Genomic DNA, 27,594 nt, shown 5'->3' on the forward strand with positions numbered 1-27,594 from the left:
GAACCTAAATGAGAGTTCAAGTGTAGACTGCGCAGATTGTTGTTATTAGGTGCTGTTGAGTCTAGTATTAATCCTGTGGATTTGAACCCTGTCCTATCCTGTGCCTTTCTCCTCATCTGACATAATTATGCCCATTAAGACACAGTGACATCACTGTGTCAGTCCATCTGGTTGAGGTTGAGGAGCTTCCTCTTTTTCGCTGTCCCTCCACCTGTCCAAACATAAAGTCTCTCTCTAGGTTATAGCCTCTCCTAACAACATACCTGAAATATGCGTGACAAAATTGCATTATCCTTGCCTCTAAGGAGCACTCTGGCTGCACTTTCTCCAAGACATACCTGTTTGTTCTTTTGGCAGTCATTGGGATTGTTAGTACTCTTCTCTAGCACTTCAATTCAAAGGCTTTGAGTCTTCTGCCATCTTTACTCAGTGTCCAGATCTCAGATTCATAGCAAGTGACTGAAACTGAATCAGGCACACCTTAGTCTTTAAGTTGACATCATTACTCCTTGGTATTTTGAAGAAGTCCTTGAGAGCAGACTTTCCCAATGCAATGCTGCTTTTGATTTCTTGACTGCTGGTATCAAAGGTGTTGATTGTGGATGCAAGGAAGATTAAATGATTGACAATTTGAATCTTTCCTCTATCTATCATGATGCTGTCAGCCCAGCAGTGACATTGACATTATGTTGTTATTAGGTGCTGTTGAATCAAGTGCAGCTCATCGTGACCCAATGAACAACAGATCTGAATCCTGCCCTATCCTGTGTCATTCACACAATCTCTGACATACTCCAGCCCATTGCTGCAGTCTGTCAATCAATCTGGGTGGCAGTCTTCCTCTTCTGTTGAGTCTCCACTTTTGCAAATATGATGTCTCTCTCCAAGGAAGTGAAAATATTATGTCCTGAATCATGCACACCCTAATCTTCAAACTGACATCATTGCTCCTCAGTTATTTGGAAAGGTCCCTGACTGCAGACTTTCCTAGTGCATGAGACTTTTCCCATATCCTGATCTCCTGACTGCTAGTATCACAAGTGTTGATGATGGTGGATCCAAATAAATTATTGACAGTTTCAGTCTTTTCTCCAACCATCATCATGTTACCTCAGTCCAGTGGTGATAGTTTTTTTTCTTGACCTTGAGATGCATTTTGAAAACTACTTTTTTAATCTGCTGCAGGAAGTGCTTCAAGTCCTCCTCCTCACTTTCAAGCCAGAAAAATTGTATCATCTGCGTAACAGAAGTCATTGATGAAGTTTCTTGATCCTGCTACCACATTCTTCTTCATGGAGTCCAGCTTCTCAAATAATTTGTTTGGCATATAGACTGAATAGGTATAGAGAAAAGATAAAATCTGACACACATTTTCTTAATTTTAAACTATGTAATGTTCTCTTGCTCTGTTCACACAACATCCTCATAGTCTAGGTATAGGTTTCCTATGAGCACACTTAAGTGTTCTGGGGTCCCATTCTTGGCAATGTTATCCTTAATTTGTTATAATCCACTCAGTCAAATGCCTTTCCATAGTCAATAAAGCAAAGACATTTTTTTAATATTCTTTACTTTCGGCCAGGATCCATCTGATATCAGGAATGGCACCAGCCTCTTCTAAACCCAACTTAAACTTGTGGCAGTTCTCTGTGTACTTTCCCAGCTATTTTTAATGATCTCCAGCAGTTTTTTGCTTACATTTGATATTAATTTTATATTGTTTGATAGTTTCTACTTTCTGTTGGATCACCTTTCCTGGGATCCATGGGAATAAATATGGAACTCTTCCAAACACTTGGCTAGGCATCGGTCCTCCAAAGTTACTGGCATGGTGAGCACATGTAGGGCTGCATCTGTTTCTTAGCTGAAACATTTCAATTGGTGTCACATTGATATTTTGCCAGTGACTTTCTTCCCGTTTGAACTTCCTCCTTCAATACCATTTATTCTTGATCATACACTGTCATTGTGTACTGTTGATTCAGAACCAACCCATAGCTGAACCTCCAGCGGGTTTTCAAAGGCGGTTAATCACACAGGAGGAGATTGCCCATCCTTCACCCACAGAGCAGCTGGTGGCCTTGAACTACATGCCTTTGGGATTGCAGTGCAGCTTCTTGCCACTAGGCCACCAGAGCTCCAATCCCAAAGGCATGCGGCTCGAAGCCACCAGGGGCTCCATGGGAGAAGGATGGGTAATCTCCTCCCAAGTGATTAACTGCCTCTGAAAACCTGCTAGAGAGTCAGCTATGGGTCGGTTCCAACTTGGTGGTATATGACTTCCCAAAATATTTCAGTGTCAGCCAACTATTTTTGGTATAATAATTCTGTGTACTCCCACCATCTTATTTTGATGATTCCTGGGTCAATCAAGATTTTGCTCATAGTATCTCCAAATATTGCAACTTGAGGCTTGAATTTGTTTTTTAGTTCTTTCATGTTGAGAAATGTTGAGTGACTTCTTTCCTTTTTATTCTCCAATTCCAGCTCTCTCGCATATTCTGTAATAAGACTGTGCTTCATCTTCCAGAATTGCCCTTTGAAATCATCTGTTCAACTCTCCATCTTCAGCACTCTTCCCTTTGTTTTGGTTTGGACATGTTGCAAGGCAGGACCAGTCCTTGGAGAGGGACGTTATGCTTGAGAGGGTGGATGGACAGTGCCAGAGAGGGAGACTCTCAATGAGATGGATTGTGACTGGGTTAAGGAGGTAGATGTGTCAGAGACAATAAGATTGACACAGGAGCAGCTTGTAGGACTGTTGTACATAGGGTTGTTATGAGTCGCAGGCAAATCGACGGCACATAACAACAACCATGCAATTTTCAGGTTCTCTTCTGACATCCATTTAATTTGGTTTTTATGTATAGTGACATGGACATAGGGACTGGAAGAGGACAACTTGGGACCTGGATAAGCACCACCACTAGTAAACTTAGTGAACCTCAGGGTTCGTTATGCAAAGCAGAGGCAATCTAAAGCAGCGTCTCCCTAGCCTATGGGTGTTTGAAAGCTTGTCCAACAGGATGTAGCCATGCATTTCTGAAATCTCCATGTATGCATTCATACACAAAAAGACATGTTTATATAGTCCCCCAAGAACACTTACTATGTTCAAAGGTGTGTATAATATGCAAGAGTGTGTGTATGAACAAATCTGTGTATATGTGACATTTATTTAGATGAGAAGTGTTTATGCATGTGTTAGTGTACATGTCTTTATGTATGGCAGGTGCATATGTAAGATTTTGTTTTCATGCTGAGTATGTTCATGAGTGCTTAGGGGATGTGTTCACATATGGTTGTATGTAGTGGTAGAGTGGAACAGGTCCACACACACACACACCTGGTGAGTGTGTAAATGTATGTGCAGAGATGACTTCATGTTGACTATACATGAATTTAGGAATGCCCTGCCAAGAGTAATGATGTCAGTGCCCCCTCCAGCCTTGATATAAGGGGTGCCCTGTCTGACTCCAGCCACACTGCTACCCATGCGGGGTTCACAACACCCCCACCCCACTGCCACACACACACACACACACTATTCCCCAGACCTATCTGCCTGGCCAATTTGCAGCCTCTCACTCCCAGCTCCCCAGAAGGCCTATAGCAAAGTCAAGGGGCTGGTGGCCAATTAGTGAGGGAGTTAATCAGGGATCTGGGGACCCCCAGGGGTTGGGGGAGTAGTAAACCAAAGGCAGGAAGACAGCTGAGGTTGGTAGGAGTGGGAGCTGCCTGTCACAATGCAGGGAGGGGGCGGGGGAACAGGCAGAGGAGGCTGAGCCAGCCCATTGCTGCTAGAAGCCAAGGGTTGACCTGTGAATTCATGACTGCTGAGAGCACTGACTGCAGTCGGGAGCGTGTGACAGCAATGTACGTAGTGTGTGAAAGGGATGTACTTGCATTCGGTCCTTGACTGTGACCCTGTGTGGCAATGTATGAACACCATCTGTGTGTGTGTGTGTGTGTGTGTGCGCGCGCGCGTGCGCGCACGCGCGCACAGTGGTGTATAAATGGCTTTAGATGTGCGAGAATGTCTGCATCTGTGTGCACACGTGCGTATACAAGGATGTATTAGTTATCTAGGGCTGCTGGCAAAGAAAGCGCACAAATGAGTGACTTCAACAAACAGAAGGATTTCCCCCTCTTCAGGGTTTAAGAGACTAGAGGTCAGAATTTGGAGTGTAGCTCTAGAGGATGGTTTTCTGTCTACCCAGGAGGAAGTTATTTGTCTCTCTGAGCTTCTGCTCCTGGTAATCATCAGACTTGTTTCTTCGTCTGCCTTCTTCCATCTCTATTTCTCTTGATTGCTTCTTTAATCTCTTTTATATCTCAGATTAGTGCCCAAGACACACCCTACATTAATCCTGCATGACAAAGATAACACCTTTTCCAAGTAGATTATAACCACGAGTATATTGTTGTTATGGGGATGGTGTTGTGACCCTCCAGTGGGCCCCCCACCATCCTCCCTCGGAGCAGCTGGTGGACTCCAACTGCGTGTCTTTCTGGATTGCAGCTCAGCTTCCTGCCACTAGGCCACCAGAGCTCCCTCACCATAAGTATAGAGGTTAAGATTTACAGCACACACTTGTGGGAAACACAATTCAATCCATAACAAAGGTTAGTCTACACTTGTGTGTGTGAGGGAAGGTACATTTGGGCATGTGCTCCTGCATGCAAATGTACACATGAAGTAGAAACCGAGCACATGTGCTAATACTTTGTGTGCATAAATGTGTGTGCACCAGCATACAGATAGACATGAGTATACATGCACATCTGGCTGTATGTCTGTGAACAGAGTCCTAGACCCCCACATGCATGCATGTGTGTGTTCATATATGTCCCTATGAGCTTATGGCCATGTGCATGACAGTCTCAGCATACAGGGATCTGGGAGGTTGATGGCTGGAGGTCTCTAGGCTCCAGAAGAGAATCTGACAGATGAGCCTTGCCGCAGCCCCCAGCCCCGGGAGCTTGTTTTCCAGCCTGCAGAAGCTGTGAGCCCGTGAACTCATCTCATATTAATAGCTGCTGTCTCCTCACTTATTGCAGGGAGAAGCAGTCATGGCCTCAGTGGAGGCGCAACACTCAGGGCTTATTCCCTCACCTACACAGGCTCTAGGAAGAGGGGGAGAAGAGATGGGCCCCACCTCCGCTCTGGGCTGACCTTTGCAAGAAGACAGGCCTCAGCCTCCCACCATCTCAGGGAGCTCCCACTGCCCAGCTTTCCCTTCAGCACCTCTGCAGCTGGATGAAATCAGGCTTGGGGGTTGGAAAGCTGGTGCAGGCAGACAGCCTGGGCGCTTGTCCCTGGTGCACATGAACAAACGCATGCACTTGCATACACACATGCCCACACTTGCTTGGACACTCCGTGCTGAGCAGCCCCAGGCTAAACACAAAAGGGGTATGTGGCTGAATGACATCGGAAGACACAGGGGCCCTGGATTCAAAGCAAAAGATATGACCCTCACCCTGAGGAAGGAGACAAAGCCTGGCTCTGGGTGTGAGAGGGAGACAGGCTCATGTATGCAGACAATGCTAGAAGAAACAGATCTTTCAGGTGCCCACAGTCTGAAGGAGGAAGCATGTCCCTTCCCTCACAGATCTGTTAAAGGGAGGACACACAGCCCTTCTTTCAGGGTCACCATTCAAACATCTCAATAAATGCCCTTGTGGCACATTTAAGCACTAGGATGAAGATTCAAACCCACCCAGCAGTTTGAACCAGATTCATCAAGATTAGTGAGGAAAATGCTACAGAGCAGTTCTACTCTGCAACACACGGGGTGGGCATGAAGCAGCACGAACCCCGTCACACAGCAATTTTCTTTTTAGATTAAGGAATCTCTAGGTGGCTAACATTGAGAAAAATGAGAATCCCAGAACTTTTAATTATGTTCACGCAAAACCTATACCTAGACCAGGGAGATATTATCAGGGAGCAAGGGAACACTGTACGGTTCAAAACCAAGAAAGGACTGTGTCAGGAATGTATCCTTTCTTTACATCTTTTTGGCCTATATGCTCAACAGATCATTCAAGAGCTGTACTTTATGAAGAAGAATGTGGCATCAGGATTGGAGGAAGACTCAACAACAACCTGCGTTATGCAGATGACATAACCTTGCTTGCTGAAACTGAGGAGGACTTGGAGTGTTTGCTGCAAGAAGGTCAAGGACTGTCACCTTCAATATGGATTGAAGCTCAGCATCAAGAAAACAAAGATCCTCACCACCAAGCCAATTGGCAGGATCATGACAGATGGAAAAAAGATTGAGGTTGTTAACAATTTCATCTTGCTCAGATCCACAGCACTCTTGACACCAGCAGTCAGGAAATAAAGAGTTGCTTTGGGAAATCTGCCCTCAGGGACCCCTTCAGCAGGCTAAAGAGCAACATGTCAATCTAGAAACTAAGGTGCACCTGATCCAGGCTATGTTCTCAACTGCTTACTATGTGTCTAAGAGCTGGATATTGACCAAAGATGACAGAAGAATCATGGATGCCTTTGAGTTGTGGTCCTGGAGAAGAAAGTACTGAAAATACTGTGGACTTCCAAGAGAACAAATAGATGTCTTGGACAGAGTGAAACCAGGTTGCTCCGTGGGGGTAAGGATTTTCAAACTCCATCTCACATACTTTGAGCATGTTGCCAATAGGGACCAGTTCTTGGAGAAGGATATTATACTTGGAAGGGTAGAAGGTTAGCGCAGGAGTGGATGACCCTAAATGAGACAGATTGACACAGTGATGGTGGCAATGGGATTAGGTGTGTCAGAGATGATAAGGTTGTTTCAGGATAGGGCAAAGTTCAGAGCCATTGTTCATAGGTTCTCTGTGAATTGTAGTTGACTCAATAGCATATAATAACAACAAGTGTGGAATAAATAATAAACACTTGGCTGTTAATTGGAAGTTCGGCAGTTCAAAACCTCCCAGAGACGCCTTGAAAGGAAGTTCTGGTGATCTACTTCCAAAAGGTCAGTCACAGCCATTGAAAACCTGGTAGAGTGTAATTTAGCTCTGAAACACATGAAGAGGAATTGACCGCAACTGTAGTTTTGTTTGTTTGTTTTGTTCTGGTTTTTCATTATATTATTAAGGGAATTTTCATGCTGACATGCTTTGGGGAATATACTTGAAAGTACTTTGAGGGGAGCTCTGGTGGCCTAGTGGCAAGGAGCTGCAACTACAATCCCAGAGGCTCACGGTTTGAATCCACCAGATGCTCTGCCGGGAAAGGAGGGACAATCTCCTCCTGTACCAGTCAGATCTGATTTGATGGTACACTTACACAAAAATAATAAAATAAAATAAAAAGAAAGTACTTTGATATATGCTATCTCATTTTTAATCCACAACTGCTATTATCACTCTCATTTAACACAAGGAAACTGAGGCTCAGAGATGTGCTGAGCTTCCACGAGAACCAGGACCACACATTCTCCACTGCAGGATGGAGTGTGGGGAGCGCTCCAAAGCCCCAACCTGGCTGATGTAGACAAACGATGGACATCCTCACCTCCAGAAGGATCCAACATGATGGTGGTTCCTGTCCCCAAAGGGGAGCCAGGCAGTCCCCAGGTAGAAGCCCCTCAGAAGGTATCCCCACACTACATCAGGAATTAGCATCCTTGAAGGGGTCACCTGCCAGTACACTTCATCCTAGGTCAGCAGCCCCCTCCCGCGCCGGATCTGATCTAACATTCCCTTTCCAGGCTGTCTCCCACCAGACTCCCTTCCACCCCAATATACACACATATGGAAACATTTATCACAAAATCTTTTATTGAGGGCTAGGTCGAGGTTAGGAATGGGGGATGCACTGGGGGCCATACCCCGGTTGGCAGAGGGGTCAGGTGTTGGCTCGCACCTGCCTCCTCTAGGGCACCGCAGGATGAGGCCTGGCCCCTAGGCCATGGCTGTGGCGCTGGATGCCAGGCTGCCTTGGAATTGGGGGTACCCGGCTGCCTGGTCGGGCTGAAGTTTCCCCAAACGGCCACCAGAGGGCAGCCGGCCCCAGCGCAGAGGAATTCTCGGTTGCTCAAGTGATGGCTTCTTAAAAAAATAAAAAACCAGAGGCTGGTGTGTTCCCCCTGCAAACCCAAGGGGCTGGCCAGAGAGAAGGCTCTGGTTTCTATGATCTCTTCAATAAAAAATAAGCAAAAATAACAAAATACGTGGTTTCTCTTTCTCCCTTTCCCCCCTTTAGGAACTGAGGTCAGAAATGGGGGTGTGGGGATTGAAGGTACCCTGGTATGGCCTGGATTTCAAGGTGTGGGTCTCTTTCTTCCCCTTCCCACTCATAAATAAATTCATAAATAAATAAATTATAAATAGATATTCTCTTCATATGTATATATATGTGTGTGTATATGTCTTTCTGTTATCTAGGCAACTGAGTGGCAAACTTCTCTGACTTCCTAGCTCAGAAACACAAATGTAAAGTGACATGGTCAAGGTCAACATTGGGAGATTGGGGGAAGGGGAAGATCAGGAACTTGGAATGGCACTATAGAACACCCAGCATTCTGGATCTCCAAGCCAGCTGAGTTGTGGGACTTTCTTCTGAGTGAACCCTGACCACCTGAACAGTCTAGAACAGTGGCACCAACGGGGCCCCACAGGGATCCGAACAGAATCTGGAAACACCCAATGTCCTAGAACTCCAGAACCAGCTGGGTCTTGGGGGCGTGAGTTGGGAGGTCAGAACAGAGCCCTGGAGGACGTTCTGGAATTCTGTAGTTGTCAGGGCCGAAGGGTCCCCAGAATGCACCTAGACATCACTAGGCGAGCGGGAGCGGAAGGGCATCTTGGAAGAGGAGCAGCAGCAGCAGACAGCCCACAGCACTTTCTGTACATCCTGGTTGCGGAAGGCGTAGATGATGGGGTTGATCATGGAGTTGTAGGTGGCAGGGAGCAAGGTGAGATATGTGTAGAAGGTTGGTGAGTGGGCGTCACCTAGCAGGCAGTAGACGGTGAAGGGCAGCCAACAGGCAGCAAAGGCGCCAAGCACTACGGCCAGTGTGGCAATGCCTTTGCGGGTGGCCACGTAGTGGGAAGCGGGCAGCAGGTGCCGTTGAAGGGCAATCTGTTGGGCATGGTGGCAGACGATGCGGCAGATTTGGGCATAGAGCTGCAGCATGACGCCAAACACCATGAAGAAGGCCACAGCCAAGACCACCAGATGGTTCTTGGAGAGTGGACGCACCACACCACATGTGGCCGGGGCATCCAGGCAGTTCCAGGCCAGCACTGGCAGCAGCCCCAGGCCCACTGCACCCCCCCACACTAGGGCCAGCATCACATAGGTCCGAGTCACTGTTGTCTCCGAGTAGTAGGTGAGGGCATTGTACAAAGACAGGTAGCGGTCGACAGTGATGGCCAGTAGGCTGCCAATGCTGGCGGTGAAGGCCATCGCCAGCATGCCGACCAGCACCAGGCTCATCTCTGATGAGCCAATGCAGAAGACAGCTGCAAAGTGCAGGACTAGGCCCAGGCCTGCCAACAGGTCTGCCACAGCCAGGCTGCCCACCAGCAGGAACATGGGCGCACGGAAGGCAGGCGTGCCCACGATGATGGCCACCACCAGTGCGTTCTCACAGGACACCAGGGTGCCTGAGATACACAGTACCACGTCCCAGGCGCTGGGTGCGGGTAGAGGTGCACCGGAGCCTGTGGTTCCCTTGGCTGAGCCCACACTGCTCACGTTCACATTGCTTGGGCCAGCAGAAAGCCAGGCCAAGGGGCTGCCTGCACCCCACATCATGGCACCTGCAGAAGAAAGGCCCTATGAGTGGCAGGTCGGACTGGGGGCTGGGTACAGGGTCTTGTGGGTGTGGTGCCCCTTAGGATACCTGCTGGGTGTCTCTTTTCGACATGGGTAGGTCCTTGTCCCATTCACACTTTAGGCTTCTTCCATCTGTTTTCTCACCAGAGCCCTTAGGCTCCCGAAAGAGATGTCCTTTCTAGGACAGGAGGTCCTTATGAATCTCCTTACCCATGCTCTTTCGACCCGCTACCAAACCTCCTTTCACAGCTGTCCTTCCCACGTGTGTGAACAGAGAACCAGATGAGGGGCTATCTTAAATGGATAGGAACCCAAAGGATCCAGGGAAAGGCAGGAAAGCCCCAAAACTGGGGGAGAGGAGCACATTCGGAAGCTGAGGGCAGCTTTGCGCCCTCCTCCTGGGAAGGATGACGCTTTGTTTCTGAAGCACATCAAAGCCCTTCCGAGCGGCAGCGCCGTCAGCTCCAGGCTCCGCCCCCAGGGAATGCCGACATGCTCCGCCAGCCCCCACCCCAAGTAACAACACCTGGGAAGTCAGCGGCCCACCTGGGCATACCTCGGCCGGACCACTAGGTCCGGGACCCTAGGGACCACTAGGTATCTGGACCTTACTTCCAAAGTCAGGCCATTCCTTCTAAACACCTGGATCTGGGGCCTGACTCCGCCTCCTGCCTGGACCCCTAAGTCTGACACCTCCTCCTGCTCTGACGCCTGGATCCCTGAGATGCCTCCTGCTGGTCCAACCTCAGATAACCATCCAAGGCCTCAGGTCCCTGCAGGAGTGCTCAACTCCCGTCAGGTCACCCAACTGACAGCTGTCAGTAACTGGGCACATGGGCCCCCTTCTCACCCAGAACCTGAGTTCGGCCGGACCTCCGACCCTGGCCTGGTCCTGGGAGCCTCCTGCAGCCCAGCGCCCCAGCATCCGCGTGCCCTCCCCGACGCCTGGTGCCCGAGGCAGGGTTCTCTACTCACCGCTCGGAGGGGCAGGGAAGCTTCACTCGGGTCGGGACGGCGCGGGGTGTGTGCGGACCCCGAGAAGCCCCCGCGGCCGCGGGAGAAGTGCCGTGAGTCACCCCGCCCCGCCCCCGACACCGGCTCGGTGACGTCAGGCGCCCGGTGGGCCAATGGGCGCCGTGCGCTGGGACGCAACGCGCGTTTCACGGCATAGTAATGAGGCCTCGCACCTCCCGCTCCCCCATTCATAAAAAGAAACCGTGACCACGGCTCCGCCCCCTCCCGATCAGCCCGCGCTGTCCTTGACGCGGCGCCCTCTGTGGGCAGGGGTTTCGGGGAACAGCGGTGGCCGAACCTTGGAGAGGTCTCCTGGAGGCTGTGGGGGATGTGTGCAGGGAGTGGAGAATCCAGATAGGCTGTGGGCTGATGGGACCCTTGGGTGACAGATAGGCTGATGAAACCTGGTGACCAGGATGGATAGGGCTGAAAGGGCGTCCTCACTGAGGATAACAGGGTTGTTAAAAAGGTGGGGCCCTGAGGTGACGGTGCCAAGAGCACTAGGGAGCAAGAAGGTGGGTGGCAGTGACGGTATGAACATGGTGACAAGACCGTGGGGGATGGTGACTGTGGGAGGCTGACGGTGGAGAGCGAGGCCCTCAGAGCGACCATGAGATATCGGTGTGACTGGCATGATGGGGTTCAGGAATCCCAAGGTGGCAGGGGAAGATGGGTTGACCAGGTGAAGAGACTTCAGGTCACCATGGCCCTGCCAGAAGTGATGAGGTCCTGAAACAGTAAAGCTAAGTGAGAAGGGTGATGGGGTCCTAGAGCGAGGACAATAGGCGACTGTGATGAATAGGCCCCGGGGAGAGGGGGACAGGGTCAGGGGTCCACCGACAGTGACCCGGTATATAAATTACTGTTAAGCAGATCCTCGTGATTCTGGGGTGAGGATAAGGAGCTGATGACGTCACTCATGTCAGCCCGATAGATAGCAGCTTCACATCGCAGGAAGGGTGGATTGGGCAAAATTCCAAAACCTGAATTATTTATTCAAAGACGTGGAAAGCCAGAGTGGAAGTGGGGGTGGGGGGGTGCATTTCCCCGAAGTAGAGAGAGATAGGGAACCGGGAAGAACTTGGAAGCAACAGACCTGAGCTCTCAGTCCCCAAGGCAAGTCCCTCTTAGCCTCCATTTTAGGATTGGGAGAAGAGTAAAGAAAGTTCTCTCTTCTGCAATACAGCCTGTCCTTAATCCTAGGGAACGAATCCTGCAGATTTCTCCAAATGTGAGAGATGTGGCCAGGGCTGGGGGAGAGAGGCTGACTGCTCCTTTTCCCTCCCCCTTGGAGTTATTAAGGCCTGTGGGATGGAGGTGGGGCTCAAGGACCAGGTTAGGGTTAGGGGAACTCAAATCCCAGGCCCTATTTCTCCCACATCACAGCATTATTGTCATTCCCATAATCCGAGGCCATCATGCAAGTTTGAGGCTTTGGTGCAGGGCAAGTGGTCAATAGTGACAGGTCAAGGGATGGGGAACTGGGGGAAAAGGATTGGATCTAGGGCTGGGGAGATGATGCACTACATGTTTGGGGTACTTAATGGATGGAGGTGATCAAGAGGGTAGATTTGAATTCTAACTTCTCTATTTACTAACTGTATGCCTTTGACTAGCCTCTCTGTATCTATGAACTAGGAATACTGTTTCATAGGATTGGTTGGGAGGGTGCCTGGCACCTCGTCAGCACTGTTTATGTATTAATTATCAATTGCATATCTGACAAGAGGAGGCTCCTAGAAAGCATAGATGTACCAGTAACTGAGGCAACCGAGGTTGCAGAAGCAGGAGAGGTTGAGGGGTGACAGAAGCAGAAAGTGAGTGGCTAGGGGCTGGGAAGAAAGGAAGGGGAGTGCAGGGGACTTTGGCACTGAAAGCTCAGCTGTCTATTCCTGCTCCTGGACCTTTGAACCAGTTGTTCCCTTCCCTCTGCCTGGAACCCCTGAGGCCAGCACTGCCAGCCAGGCCTCTCTTCCCCAAAGATCTGCGCTCTAAAGGAAACAGAGCCCTTTTTCTCCTTTCCTCCCCATTAGCTTCTGCCTCTACCACTTGGCATTCTTCCCCATCACTGATAACCCTCTCCAATTCTTGCCCCTCTTTCAGGTGCCAGACTAGAGCCCAATTCTTATGCCAACTCTGCAAAGGTAAAGACAATGTTCTTACATCAGAGCCAAAGAATATGAATTTTAAAAAATCCTGATAGATGTAACAGCTGGATCCAGGTCTGTTTGTAACCATGCTCTGCATTCTAGCCCAGATAGCACTCCAGAAGGAGGTTTGTGGGTGAAGTTTAGCAGCAGCTGACAAAACCTGCAGTTCCAGAAATGACCACCAGATGGCTGTGAACACTCACTTGCAGGTGCGCCTGCTTTCGTTACCTCCTCTCTTGACTATTAGGTGCCATGGAGTCCACTCCAGCTCAGCGTGACCTTATACACAACAAAGCAAAACCCTGCCGATACCGCAAAATCCTCACAATCTCTGCTCTTCCCGTTGTTGTAGTCACTGTGTCAATTCATCTCTTTGAAGATCTTCCTCTTTCATGCTGGTCCTCTACTTTTCCAAGCATGATGCCCTTCAGGTATCATGCCCAAAGAGTGAGAGACGAAGTCTAACCATCCTTACTTCTAAAGAGCATTCTGGCTGCACGTCTTCATGAGTCTGGGAAATTCCTTGAGTCTAGGTTCTAGGTGTTAAAACCTTCTCAAAATCCACTGGAGGGTCAGCTATGACTTGGTTCTAGTTTGAAGGCAATGAGGGGGTTTTCCTTGAGGCTCTAAAAAAGGAGCCTCTGTGGCATAGTTTGAAACATGCAGAACTGCTAACTGAAAGGTCGGCAGTTTGAACCCACCAGCTGCTCCATAGAAGAAAGGCGGGCAACCTCTTCCCTTCAAGATTTACAGTCTCAGAAATCTGATGCAAGCTCTCTATATGTTGGAATAAATTCAACAACAGTGGGTTTGGGTTTTAGTTTGTTTTAAAGGGATTCTTTGTGTGTGCGCACGTGCATATATACATGTACTTGGATCACTTCCCTACCTCAGACCCTTGTCTGAGTCCCAAAGGTTAGTGCCTAATTCATTCTTTCAGTCAGTATTCACTACTAGTTCCTCTGGGCCTGGGTTTGGGTGGGTGTCAGGGTCAGAGAAATAATCTGGCCACATTATTGCATTTATAATAAATATTTATGAAAAATAAACATTTAATAAATATTTACTGAGCACATACTATTTGCCAGGTATGTTTCTAGGCACAGGGAATGGTGGTGGTGGTGGTGGTGGTGGTGGTAGGTGTCGTCAAGTATGACTCATAATGACCCTATGAACAAAATATCTGAACTTTGTTCTATTCTGTGCCATCCTCACACTTCCTGAAACACGAGAGCCCATTGAAGCAGTCACTGTGTCAATCCACCTGGTGGAGGGTCTTCCTCTTCTTCGCTGACATCCAGAATCATTCTTCCACCTTTCCCAGCATCATGTCCTTCTTCTAGCAACGTGCTCAAAGTATGTGAGGTGAAACTTCATCATTGTTGCCTCCAAGACCACTCCAGCTGCACCCTCTCCAAGACATATCTGTTTGTGGCCATCCATGGGATGTTCTGTGCTCTTTTCCAACACCACAGCTCAAAGGCGTAAATTATTTTCCTGTCATCCTTGTTCATTGTCCAGCTCTCAGATGCATAGCAAGTAGTTGGAAAGACTATGGCCTGAATCAGATGCATCTTAGTCTTCAAACCGACTTCATTAATCCTCAATAACTTGGAGAGGTCCCTAATTGCAGATTTTCCCATTGCAATGCATCTCCTTATTTACTGACTGGTGTTACCAAGGGTGTAAATTGTGGATCCAAGCAAGATGAAGCTGTTGACAGTTTCAATCTCCTTTCCGTCCATCATGATGTTGTCTATCAGTCCAGTGGTAAGAATCTTTGTTTTCATGACATTGAGATTCAATCCATACTGAAGTCTTCATTCCTTGATTTTCTGCAACAAGTGTTTCAAGTCCTCCTCACTTTCAGCAAGCAAGATTGTATCATCTGCATAATGCAGGTTATTGAGGAATCTCCCTCCAAACCTGATGCCACAATCCTCTTCATAGAGTCCACAGAGGCACAGGAAATAGACATAGAAAATGAACCATTCCTCCTGCCTTTCTGGAATTTCTATTCTAATGGGCAAGATAGATAATCTACACACAGGCACTTCACGTGACATGAAGTAGGGAGTCTCTGAGGGTCTTTCAGGTCAAGTGGGGCAACAAACATGTGCACAAAAGTCATAACAGAGGACAGTATAATTACTTAACAAAAACTACTTGGCCCTGATCATAGTCACCCTGGTGATGGAGTGTGTAACTTGGACTAATCCAAAGGTCAGTGGTCCAAATCTTGCATCTATTCCAAGGGAGAAAGATGGCCAGTCCCCTCCTATGAAGATTTACAGCCTCAGAAACCTGATTGAGGGTCACTATGAATTAGAATAGACTTGACAGCAGTGAGATTTGGCTCCACCTCAGCCATATTCAGGGTGTTGGCTAGGGAAGAAGATAAAAACAACTTCTGCCTTCCTTCCTGGAGCTTACAACCTAGTGAGGGAGGTAGACAATAGGGGAGACACAAATGAGTAAGTGCATATTTGATACTTGCTCTGAAGGGCACAGTGATGTAGAATAACCTGAAGATCTTCTTTCAAAAATTTTTTTATTGTTATTTTTTATGTGTGTGCTGTCAAATTGGATCTGACTGGTACAGAAGGAGATTGTCCCTCCTTCTTCAGCAGAGTATCTGGTGGATTCAAACTGTGCACCTCTGGGATTGCAGTGCAGCTTCTTGCCACTAGGTCACCAAAGACAGCCCCTGAAGATCTCTTTTAAGTAAAGAGGTCATACAGCTGGTCACCCAAGAAGGGAGAGGTGAGTTTCAAGGAGGTGCAAAGCAAATGCAAAGACATCCTGAGGAGAGAAAGAGGTGGATAGAGGAATAGAGATGAAGCTGGAGAGTCTGCAACCTAGTGAGCAAAGGGGAGAAGGAGGACTTGAGCTCAGAGAAGTGGGCAAGGATGAGGTCATAGAGGGGCTAATAGGTCATGTAGAGAAGTGTTATGGGAGTCATTAGAGGGTTTAAGCAGAGGAGTGATGATCTGAGGATACTTGGGTGACATAAATGGTGGTTCAGATCCATCCAGTGGCATCCTGGAAGAAAGCCCTGGCAAGCTATTTCTAAAATCTTAAGGGATGATCCAGCAATCTCACTACTGGGAATACACCATAAAGAAACCAGAGCGATGACTCAAACAGATGTATGCACAACCCATGTTTATTGCTGTGTTATTCACATTAGCAAAGTGATGGAAGCAACCCAAGTGGCCATCAACAAATGAACGGACAGAAAAACGATGGTACGTTCACCCAGTGTAATACTGCGCAGCACTTGAATAACAATGAACTGATAAAACATTATACAACATGGATGAGACTGGAGGACATTATGTTGAGTGAAATATTTCACTCACAAAAGGACAAATACTGCATAACACCACCGTTATCAAATAGGACAGATTGAAGGGACTAGGGGTGGGGAATGGGAAAAGAGTGGATAGATAATGAACACTGCAATAGAACAGATGAGGGAAGAACTGTTTAAAATTAATATATGATTATATGTATGACAACAATCTGGAACAAGGGATGCATTGCAGCATGGGTTGGTGGCGAGGGGAAGAAAATATGTAACAATTAATTTTAAAATGTAATAATGAAAAGAATTTTTTTAAAAAAAACAAATAAAGACTTAGGGGAACAGAGTGGATAGAAATGGGGTTTGGATAGAAACAATAGTCCAGTAAAAGGCCAGTACAGACATTTAGGTAAGTTACAGTGTGGGAGAGGCTTGAATGCAGAAAGCAGATGGAGTTAAATCTGCCACAGGGTTACAAATACTTAAACAAGTAACCTAGCCTCACTGAGACAATCACAGAGGACTTCCTGCAGGAGGTGGCCTTTTAGCGGTATCTTGAAGGATAAATTTGGGAGTGGAGGAGAAAGCTTGAAGAGAGAACAGCAAGGATAAAGAAAAAAGAAATGAAAGAGCAGAGAATGTGTCCTTTTTTTTTTTTTTTTACAGGTAGGAAGGTGTTGGGAAGAGCCAGAGACAGGATAGACAGGCTTCTAGAGTCAGAAGTTAAAGGGTTACAGAGGTCAAGCCACTGTTGAAAAGTTGCCAATTGAAAGAGGCTTTTCAAGTCCGTAGTTTCAGGTGACTGCTACACTTACACTGGGAGGCAGTGTAGCCAGGTGAGGGAGGATGAGGAAGAAGGATCCAGGAAACAGAAGCAGAAGTAGAAGGATTTTAGTCTGGTGATCGAGATAGGGAGGAGTGAGAATTGGTTGAGTTGGGTGCTTGGGGGGTCAGCAGGACCTCCTTGTCCAGGAAGAGGGGCCAGACACCTGAAAGACACTCAGGGGGAGGTGCCCAGGAGGCATGTAGATCCACAGGAGGCACAGCAGTGGAGGGTGACGCTCATTCAGGGCTGTAACTGTCCCTGGACAGGCAATTTCAGCTTTCAAGTCTGCACACTGAGGATGACAAAACCCATGTCTAGAGGGTGTTCATGGACATTAGATGAGACCCAGAAAGCAAAAGAATGTACCTGTCACATAGTAAAACCCATCGTCAAGTTGATTCCAATCCATTGCAACCCTCCATCGGGTTTCCAAGGCTGTAAATCTTCCAGTGGAGGAGACTGCCCATCTTTCTCTTTCAGAGCATTGATGGATTCATTCAGCTGACCTTTCAATCAGTCGCCCAATAATTGTTTGCTGTTTGTTATAATTAGTTAAATGTGTGGCACGAGGATGACTTAATTGGGATGGAGATGTGGCTTTTAGATGAACATTGATGGCCAGTGTAAAAAATGCGGCCTGAGGAGAGAGTGCTGGATAGAACTCAGAACTGCTCTGGACCACCAGTGATAAAAAGGGGTGGCATGCGGACTTCCGAGCTGTAAAACAACACAGTGGTAGATGGAATTTGGTCCGGGACTTAAGAACAATAAAATGACATAGTTGAGCCTCTAAAAAAAAAAAAAAAAGGGTGAAGGATAAGGGGTGGGGATGGAGAGAAGAGAAATGGAGGTGGAGGAGGGGTAGAAGAGAGAAGAGCAAGCCGAGGCGGTAGGACTCGCTAAAGAACTTGAAAAGTGACTGCAGCTGGAAAGAACAGGAAAAGACACAGAGCTGAGTGGAAAGGGTGCAACCCTGAAGGCCCGTCGGCATTAAGCCCACGAGGTGGAGACAGCACTCCAAATTTAGGTTTTCGGTCTGTGATCTTTGATAGTTAACACCTTTTTAAAAATTTTTTTATAAATATTCTTTTTTTAAATTATTTTTTTTATTATATATTTTGTGTGAGTGTACTGTCAAATCAGATCTGAGTGGTACAGGAGGAGATTGTCCCTCCTTCCCCGGCAGAGCATCTGGTGAATTTGAACTGTGTGCCTCTGGGATTGTAGTTGCAGCTCCTTGCCACTAGACCACCAGAGCTCCCCTTGACAGTTAACACCTTTTTTTGAGCCTCAGTTTCCTCACTTAAGAAACAAGAACAAGAGCAGTTGTTTTGCAAAGTTGGTATGAGTTGCTCTTGGGAGAAACCCAAGTCCTTGACCTTCTTTCCAGGTCCTTCACAGAACACAGATTCTACCTGGCCCACAAGCCAGGTCCTTAATTTTTTAGCACTTTCACGAGGCACTGCTGAGACCACCGAGCCGAGACCCACCTGGCCCCGCACATCGACCACACTCCCGTACTAGACCACGCCCTAAACGAGCCTCAAGTACCGGACCGCCCCCATCGACCACGCCCATACCCAGCCCCGCCCCAGACGTCTTCTCGCACACTTGCTGCGCCCGGCACCGCCCCAAAAGACGCCTCTTCCACTTGGCCGCGCCCGTTGGTCACGCCTCCTTGTCTGCCCCGCCCCTTAACACCGCCTCTTCCACCTGGCCCCGCCCCCGTTGCCCGGGTCTCACACGCTCAGCAGAGCAGAGTCGCAAAGGCACAAGCTACGCCAGTTTTCTGCGGGCCCCAGACCCCACGTCCATGGCCGCGCCGGGACCCCGTAACTTGCGGGCTGTGATCTGTGGCTGCTGCTGCTGCCTCCTGCTGTGCGCCCAGTTAGCTGTGGCTGGTAACGCGGGCCGGGTTTGGTTGGGGAACTGGGCAGAGAGAAATAGAGCAAGCCTTTACCCACCTGGCACCCAGAAGCAGCCTGAGCTTGGGAGATGGGAAGAGAACTTTGCAGACGTGTCAGGGCTCAAGGATGGATGGAAAGCTTTGGAGTGCGGGGGATTAGGGGACTTCATATGTGTGGCAGGGTGAATCAAGCAGGTGATTCCAGATGTTTCTGAGAATCCCAGGCACATGCAAAGGTGGGAGGGGGCGTCTAGGGAGATGTGGGAGATGTTCTGGGTGTGTATAACCCTGAGCTTGGGGCAGTTCCAAGTGTGGAGAGGTTGGAGTCTTCAGGTTGTGTGTGGGAACCTGAGTGTGTGCAGACAGGGATCAAAGTCAAGAAATGTGGGGCAGGTTGTTGCTCTTGTTCGCTTCACGGAATGCCCTCCCACCAGGTAAAGGAGCACGAGGCTTTGGGCGAGGTGCCCTGCTCCGCCTGAACATCTGGCCAGCTGTCCACCGGGTCTGCAGAGAACTGGAGATCTGCGAGCGCTGTGTGGAGGGAGGTAGAGCACATAACCTCTCAGGCTGCGTGTGGGAACAATGTCGGCCTGAGGAGCCAGGTACAGGGTGGAGATGGGCCCTCCCCACACTGAGTGTCCCAGCTCTGAGCCCCAAGGCCTTCTTAGCTCCTCTCCTAAATCCCCCTACCTGCATTTTCTCCCCCAGGACACTGCGTTGCCCACATTGATGTGATCAAGGAAGGTTGCTCTGTCTACAACCACTCAGAGGCATGCCCAGGTAAAGGGGTTTGCAAATCAGAGAGTGGCGGCTGAAGCATCATCCAGCCAGAGCTTGCCCTCAGAAAAGACCCAGCCCTCTTAGAGAGTAACTCATGTCTTTGAAACACCCCACTCTTGGTTCTGCCTTTGACTCCCTGAGCAATCCCATCCCCTCTCTGCGCTGTTGCCTCATCTGTAAGTGGGTAGAGTTGGAGGGAGATCCGGGACAAATAGTACATCTTTCCATTTGAGGCATAATAAGAGCTTTGAAGTTTGAAAGTGACTGGGTGGAGGGAACTTCCTGGAGGACGTGACTTTAGAAATGAACATTGGAGGGAGGCAGGGCACATCTGATGGAAGGAATTTTGTAAACTAAGGCTTGATGATAGTATGTTGGGTTTACCTGAGTCTAGGAGGAGAAGCCAGGCTACTGGCCTGGCCTGGGGTCTTCTGACAGTTACAAATCGGAAGGCTGCCTTCTTATGGATTCCCTATCTCCTCAGCTGCCCATCACCACCCGACCTATCAACCGAAGACAGTCACAACAGGTAGGTACCACCTGGGAGAATTGGGGTAGTGAAAAGACCAGAGATGCAGGAACTGAGAAACCTGGGTTCAGGCACTATCATAGCCTGTAGCCTCAGGACCGCAGCTTCTCCCTCTGAGTGCCAGCTTTCAGATCTAAGCAAACAAACAAGTTGAATAAAACCTACTCCAGAAAGTTGCTTCAAGACTTCTGAGGTGATGGGTGTGGAGTGCTTAGTTCATTGTCTGACACAGAAGGAGATTGAGAATAGTTGGTTCTCCTTCCCCCTTCTTTCTGGAAACTCAGGGGAAATGCTCAGGACCTGTCCTTGGTACTGAGGGTGTGTGGCTCAGGCTGCCAATCAGATGTGGTCCTCAGTGACCACCTAGTGGAACCTCCGGGCATGGTCACAAAGAACGTTCCCTGCATAGCAGATTAGCCCTTTGGTTCTCGCTGCCCCGCAGGGTCTGGAGGTTACCAGGCTTGGCAGGGGTGGCTGAAGAAGCTCTTGGTTAATTAAAGCCAGAAACTTGATCTTTGAGGCTGAATTATTGATAGCTAAGTGCCCTCCGGCTCAAGCCTCAGGTCGGCCTTGTGCAGCTGGCTCATTTCTTCATCTTTTCCTGCTCATCCTCAACTGCCTTTCTCTAGAGCTCCCTGATCTCAGCTGAGACCACCCTTTGCTCTTCACCTCCTCAGACCCCCTCACACTACCATACCCTCTGGGAAGGGGACCCATCTCACAGCTGGCTCACTGTCCACTGTTCCACGATGCTCTTCTGCCTGCCACCCCAACTTTGTCCTGGGCACCAGGCCCAAGGCCTGAAATCTAATCCCTGGCTGGAGTCGATGGGTCACATGGCACAGCTGGGAGCTACCTAGGCACAGGCTGACCTTTGTGACTCCAAACTCTACTCTCTGAGGACCAGGGGACATGGTGTGTGAATGCAGCTCTGCCCTGAATGTGAGATGACTTTAGGCACGCTGCCCGCCCCCCCCCGCCCCCCCGGCCCCTGAGCCTAATTTCTCCCTCTGACATCCACTCTCTGTTGTTGTTACGTGCCATAGAGTTGGAACCAACTTATAGCAGGTTTTCAGAAGCTGTAAATTGCATGGGAGGAGATTACCACTCTTTCTCCCTTAGAACAGTTGGTGGATTCAGACTGCCTGCCCTTGGGGTTGGCGCAGCCCCTTACCACTTACCAGAGCTCCCTAGCCTCTGATTACCTGCTCGCAGATGTCCCCTTGGCCTACTCCAGGCCTCTTCTCTTCTCTGAGTGCTCTGATGTTGGGTGACTCCTTGGTGTGAAGGCTCAGAAGTTCTAAAATGAAACCCTGTTTACTGTCTCTGGGCTCTGAACCCCTAGACCCGAAACTGAAAGGGGCTCTGAGCTGGTGGGTCCATCCTCACTCTGTTGATCCAGTGGAACAGGGAGGCTGCATCTATGTGAACAGGAGGCTCAGAGAGGGCGGGAGAAGCTTAAGGCCCACCAAGCAGAGTCAGCCAAGCCTGAAGCCAGGGCTCTCCCCTTCCCTGCTGGGCACTCCCCGACTGCCCGTATAGGATCTGGGTACCCGTATAGGATCTGTGTAGGCCTAAATTTGGTGTTCAAGGGCCTCATTGTGAGGACAGGATTGAAGTGACCTGTGCAGGTTATGAAGGTGCAGCTGGGTTCCTGGTCTGTAGTGGACTCTGTGACCTCCACCCTGTTCTGCCCCTGCAGGGAACCCTCTAATACCTGAAGTCCCCAGCCCTGGCTTCGATGGGGCCAGCTTCATTGGCGGTGTTGTGCTAGTGCTGAGCGTGCAGACAGTGGCCTTCTTTGTACTGCGCTTCCTCAAGGCCAAGGACGGCACCTACCAGACACTGTGAGTAGCTGACTAGCTCTCACTCCCCCACCCTACACTATAGATTCTCCCAGGGAACTCTGTTCTCAAAGAGGTAGCTTCAAGGACAAAAATTCCCATCTTCCCAGCCCATCCCCTTTCCCCCTCACCCACTTGTGGGGCTTTTGGCCAGATGTTGGCTGGGACCAGGACTCTAGCTGCAGTCTGGGTCAGGTGTTTGGAAACCCAGTTGAGTTCACCTGTGCTTTTTTGCCCCTCATGCTGCCAGCAGGGAGGAGAACCAGTAGATGATGCCCAGGCAAGCGTGGCCCTCCGGTGCTCTTATGGCTGTGGGTGGGGCTAGGGATATGTGTGTATTTTTATTTCCCTCTGGGAAGGGGAGCTGCAGTCAAGCCCCTGTGTGCCGTGTGTGCTGTGGGGTGGGTCACTGTGGCCCCATTAAAGTGTGTGCTTTTCAGCCGCTGCCTGCTCTCTGGGGTGGGAGTTGTGCCGGCTGAGCCCGGGCCAGCTCCCTAAGCACCCTCTCTGTCTGGCCTCTGTGGAATCTGGGCCTCTGCATGGAGGGGAAGAAGGATCCAGAGGCTGACTTCCTTGCCTCTCGTGATCCATGGGGGTGGGAAGAACCTGGGGTCACTGCAACCCTGTTAGGTTCAATGCCTGATGCTGGACACTTTTCCTGTCCTGGGTCAGCTACTGCAGCTAAGAGTGTCCTCTCTAACCTCCTATTTCAAGTGTTGCTCCTGCAGGGCCCCCCAGGCTGGCACCTTACTTCTGTGCCCTGCTTTTCCCATCCACCTGACCTGGGCACTGTCTCCAAATAAAGGAACTCTATCTAGAGCTATGCTTGGCTTCATGTCCTGTGTCTGGGGCTGCAGGGGAATGTGATAGGGTAGAGAGCACAGCCATTGTCCTCTCCTTAACAGGAATCCCCTAGGACCATTGCTGTCAGCTTTTTTTTTTTTGTCCTACTGTCAACTTTTAAATATTTTCACCTCTTCTCTGTTATTCATATCTACCACCTAGTCCATTACACATGATATGCTTAGAAAAGTAGTTGTGAGGGAGCTCTGGTGGCCTAGTGTCAAGAAGCTGCATTGCAATCTCAGAGATGCGCAGTTTGAATCTACCAGATGCTCTGCTGGAGAAGGAGGGACAATCTCCTCCTGTACCAGTCAGATCCAATTTGACGGTACACACAAACAAAACAATAAAATAAAATTTCAAAAAAAGGAGTTGTGTAGCATCACACAGCTAGCTACCTAGGACAGGGCTGGATCTTGAATCGAGATTTTTCTGACTTCAAGATGAGTAGCATTCCTCTCCACAGTCTCTTACAGCTCCCTAAATTTTTGTTTAAAACCCTTACCATCTCCACCCCTCCCACGCTCCCCCCTCACCGCCCCAAGGATCCTTTCCGCTTCCCTAACAACCTCTCCCATCAATTGGGCACTTGCCTGGAGCCTGGCTATGAGCCTCAAACCTGTGTCCTAGGAAGTTAGAATAGACAGTAATGATTGAGAATTCAGCTTGTGGAACCATCTACTTAGTGTGAACTCGAGCAAGTTCTTTCACAGCCCTGAGCCTCAGTTTTCTCATCTGTGAGGTGGAGATACCAACAGCATCCCTTTAGTGGGACGTGGAGATGTCCAGCCTGGCACCCTGTCAACTCTTGCATCTTTGTAACCTCTGGTCAAGCCTTCCTCATCTTTTCCTGCTCTCACTCTAGTCTCCCTAAGGGGTCTTAGCTGCCTCTGGAGGGGCTCTGAAAGACTCTGGGGTTCACTCCCTGGTCCCACAGTGGAGGTCATGTGCCCACACATCAAACTCTCATTTACAATCCCAAACACAGCCAGTCCAACTCCTTCACTCTCCTCCCAAACCATTTCCACAAAGCCTTCTCATCCTCTCAGGCATCAGGCTCTGCAGCGTTCTCCTGCATCTACTTGGTTGTACTCGTCCCCCAGCCTGCCTTGCCTCTAAGCCGCTGTACGTGCCGGTCCTCCTGCCTGATCACTCTCCCTGCCTTCTCCTTCAAGCAGTTTCTTCTCCTTATCTTCTTCTTTACTAGGTGTGTTACTTTCAAAATTGTAAATGCTTATAGGAAAGAACATGTTTATAAAAAAAGAGATACGAAGCCTATATAAAGAATGAAAATTTGTCCCCTGGTCCCAATCCCTAGAAATACTAGTTAACACAGCATATGTTGAATTTCTTGAGTGGTAAATTGTTAACTCTTTCTGCTGCTAACCAAAAGGTTAGAGGTTCAAGCCCACCCAGAGACACTTCAGAAGAGAAGCCTGGTGATCTACTGCTGAAAAGTCAGTGACTGAAAACCCTGTGGAGTTCTACTGACATGTCAGAATTGATGGCAACTGGTAGGGAGCCCTGGTGGCCTAATCCGTAGGGATTTGCTCTGCAACTGAAAGGCTGTGTCTCTCTGGTGGTTTGGATCCACCTGCGACCCCATGAGAGAAAGATGGGCAGTCTCCTCTGATGTGATTTACAGCCTCTGAAAACCTACTGGAGGGTCAGTGCTCTCAGTCGGTTTTGACTCAACAGCAATGAGGATTTTTTTTTCCCCAATTTGATTTCAGAGAATATGACAGTTTTGGTTGTTGTTTTTTTTTTTTTTTGTGAAATTACAACATGTGTACACACATTAAAGGCATCCTGGTGGTGTAAACTGTTGAAAGCTAATCAAAAGGTTGGTGATTCAAACACCCCACAGGAGGAACACTTGGCAATCTACTTCCATAAAGTTTACAATCAAGAAAAACCCTTTGGAGCAGTTCTGCTCTGTTATCCTTTGAGTCAAGATCAACGCAATGGCACCCAGAAAGGACTTACACACACTTAACTCTTTTGTAATACTAACTGGACTCATAGTCTACGTAGTATTTTACTCTGCAACTTTATCCTCTCATTAGAAATAGTATTTGTCCTCTGATTGCCCTAGGGTTATAATTTACTGGGTCCTGGTGGTGGTGGTTGGGGCACACTGCTGATTACGAATTGTCTAGGTGGGCAGGTCGAGCAGGTTGGTCTGTTCTGGGCACAACTGTGGAAGTGTTTGAGGAGGACAGATTCCTAGAAGCGGGCTGCAGAGTTTCAGGACGTCTGGCTCGTACATTATCTGGCTGAGCAAGTTACTCTTCCACCTCCCCTGATGCCCCTATACCTCAGCTCCTTCCCCTCCCGCTCAGTACTGGGCTTGGCATGGAGAGGGTCCTGAGGGAGCATTTGCTGAGTGAGTGAGTGGATGAGTGAGTGAATGAATGAGTCCTTCCTCCCCTCCTCTCCTGCTAAGGCCCTTGCTCCTCACATGAAGACCTCGGCCTTCAGCCTCTCACCTGGTCCCTTCATGGGCTGCCCATCTAGGTGGCCCATATTAATAGCTGTTTCATGGGCCCTGAAAGGGGCTCTCTGAGAGTCTCAGGATTGGGCATAAAGCATGGAGTCTTGAGGAAGAAATATCTGTTTTTCTGGGCATAAAGGCTGTCACAAGTCATGTCCCTTCTCTTAGGCCTTCGCTTCCCCCTCTTTGCTCATTCATTTGAACAAGTATCTATTAGTTCCTGCTTTGTACCTGACCTATAACCCAGACTCAATCATAAGGTCTCTGAGTAGACTCTATAAGAATTGCATGTGATGACAAGCTGCATCCAGCGTGTCATGTGGGGTGCACTTGGGTGGCCAACAAATAGTGACTGTGAAGATTTCTGTAGTTTTTTCCTTTCCAGGAGCTCCGGTAACATAGTCTATAGTGAGCTGCATTGCTAACCAAACGCGGTGCCTGTTTGGGGGTCTGGATCAGATAGTGGCTCCAGGGGAGGAATCTCCTTTCATGTGGCCTTGGAAAGCTGCTGGAGGATCAGCTATGAGTTTGCTCCAACTTGATTGCAATGGGTTTGAATTCTTGTGAGTGGTCATATTGACACTGCTGACAAGGAGACAGCGTTAGAGTTGGGCCTTTGTATAGAAGAATGGGAGGCATAGCATGACCCAGAGCACAAAGGCAAGGAGATACTGAGTGAATTGAGTCCTGGAGAGATTGGTGGCCCTGGAGGTCAGGACCCATTTGACTCCATCCTGGTTAAAACTGGCAGGGACAGAGCCCATTCTGTCGGGGACCAAGGAAGAAAAATGCCCCACCTACTGCTGACTCTGGCCTGAGTGGAGCGTTCCTAGGGAGCAATGGAGGACATCCACACTCCAGAATGACCCTCACGTAAGCTGATATCTTCCCTCTTGTGGCAAGATAGATTGGCTATGACCCCATTCTCTCTGCTGTTCCTGCTGTTTTGGAGGTCCATCTGCCTGAGAACCCAAGTGGAAAACTTGAGCCCTGGAAGCAAAAGAGACATTTTGTAATCAGTTCTGCCACTTGATCAATTGTGTGTCCTTGGGCAAGTCCCTTCCCCACCAAAGCTTCCCCAATTAAACAGGCAAGGAGGGACCTGTGAATGCCACTGGAGGTTCTGTTGAGTGTTCTTGTTCCTGGCTTCAGAAGAGGAACCAGGGAAAGCTTTTTGAAGTAACTCTGACTGTTGAAGAGAGATTTGAAAGAGGGAAGTGGTACGGAGTGGTGCCTTGAGGGAGCCCCTGGCACCCAGGAGGTGACTTCCCCACTCTCCCTGGCAGAGTTGCTCAGCTGCTGTTAACTAGAAGGGAACAGAGATACTAAAGGGAAGCCAGAGATTATGAGTGGGGACAAAGCAGAGGGGAAAATCTGGTTTTGGAGCCACAGTCCTGAGTTTGTGTCCCAGACACCCTGTCTGTGACTTACTAGGAGACTTTGGAAAAGCATTGTGGCCTCGTGGCTTTGCTGCTTTCTCACAGGACTTGACAATTTCAAGCCCATTGTTGCTGTGGGCTTTGGTGAGATAATATCTCCAAGGGTACCAGGCACAATGCTGGTCAAGATGCTTCCAGTGCCCTCCCTGCCAAGGCACTCTGAACTTTCACAGTGAGAAGCCCTTCACCACCTGACATTGACTGTAATACAAACAGCGATAGCTGTGCAGCAGTTGTGGACCAGTGCACCAGTTCCACCTGGTGGTGTGGAGCCTGCTACAGAGCCCACCTCAGTGGGCGCTACACAGTGTCTAAGGCCACAGCCCACTCATGTGGCAGCAACTGGGCCCCAGGCTCCACCCCTACTGCAGGATTCAGAGGATGCTTTGCTAGGGCACTCTGGCAGCTAGCACCCTTATCTCTTCTGTCCAGCTTCCGGACCCTCAGCCACTTCTCCTCTGTGCTGACTGCATGAGAGCCCTATCCACATTTAAAAATAAGATCATCTTAACCCTTTTCTGGCTTGCAAGCCCCTCCAGTTACTGAGAAAAAGAAATCTAAGGAGGCAGAACAGGGACATAGATTTTTGCTCCATTCAAGAAAAGCTTTCCTTTCAATCAGGAAGGTGGAAAGGATGACTTCTTAAGGAAACAAGGCTCT

At 49.0% G+C, this 27,594-nt stretch overlaps 2 protein-coding genes across 2 annotated transcripts; one reads left to right on the forward strand and one right to left on the reverse strand.

The window, feature by feature from the left end:
• Positions 1 to 8,788: 8,788 nt before the first annotated feature.
• GPR3 (G protein-coupled receptor 3) lies at positions 8,789 to 9,781 on the reverse strand. The gene has a single exon (XM_006883464.1). It carries the CDS (start codon positions 9,779 to 9,781, stop codon positions 8,789 to 8,791), a length of 993 nt encoding a protein of 330 aa, XP_006883526.1.
• A 9,131-nt stretch (positions 9,782 to 18,912) lies between these two features.
• Positions 18,913 to 22,165, forward strand: CD164L2 (CD164 sialomucin-like 2). The gene is made up of 5 exons (XM_006883465.1): positions 18,913 to 19,000; positions 19,440 to 19,607; positions 19,714 to 19,785; positions 20,270 to 20,314; positions 22,017 to 22,165. Exons 1-5 carry the CDS (start codon positions 18,913 to 18,915, stop codon positions 22,163 to 22,165), a joined length of 522 nt encoding a protein of 173 aa, XP_006883527.1.
• The last annotated feature ends 5,429 nt before the right edge of the window (positions 22,166 to 27,594 follow it).

Source organism: Elephantulus edwardii, unplaced genomic scaffold (assembly GCF_000299155.1).
Source record: "Elephantulus edwardii isolate Elephantulus edwardi_28Jun2011 unplaced genomic scaffold, EleEdw1.0 scaffold00028, whole genome shotgun sequence".
NCBI classification, from domain to species: domain Eukaryota; kingdom Metazoa; phylum Chordata; class Mammalia; order Macroscelidea; family Macroscelididae; genus Elephantulus; species Elephantulus edwardii.

Excerpts from the sequence above, each read along its gene's own strand:
- GPR3 (XM_006883464.1), bottom strand. The coding sequence starts at position 9,781 with ATGATGTGGGGTGCAGGCAGCCCCTTGGCCTGGCTTTCTGCTGGCCCA.
- CD164L2 (XM_006883465.1), top strand. The coding sequence starts at position 18,913 with ATGGCCGCGCCGGGACCCCGTAACTTGCGGGCTGTGATCTGTGGCTGC. Across the intron at positions 19,608-19,713 it reads ATGTCGGCCTGAGGAGCCAG|GACACTGCGTTGCCCACATT; the intron begins GTACAGGGTGGA and ends TTTCTCCCCCAG. Across the intron at positions 19,786-20,269 it reads CCACTCAGAGGCATGCCCAG|CTGCCCATCACCACCCGACC; the intron begins GTAAAGGGGTTT and ends CTATCTCCTCAG.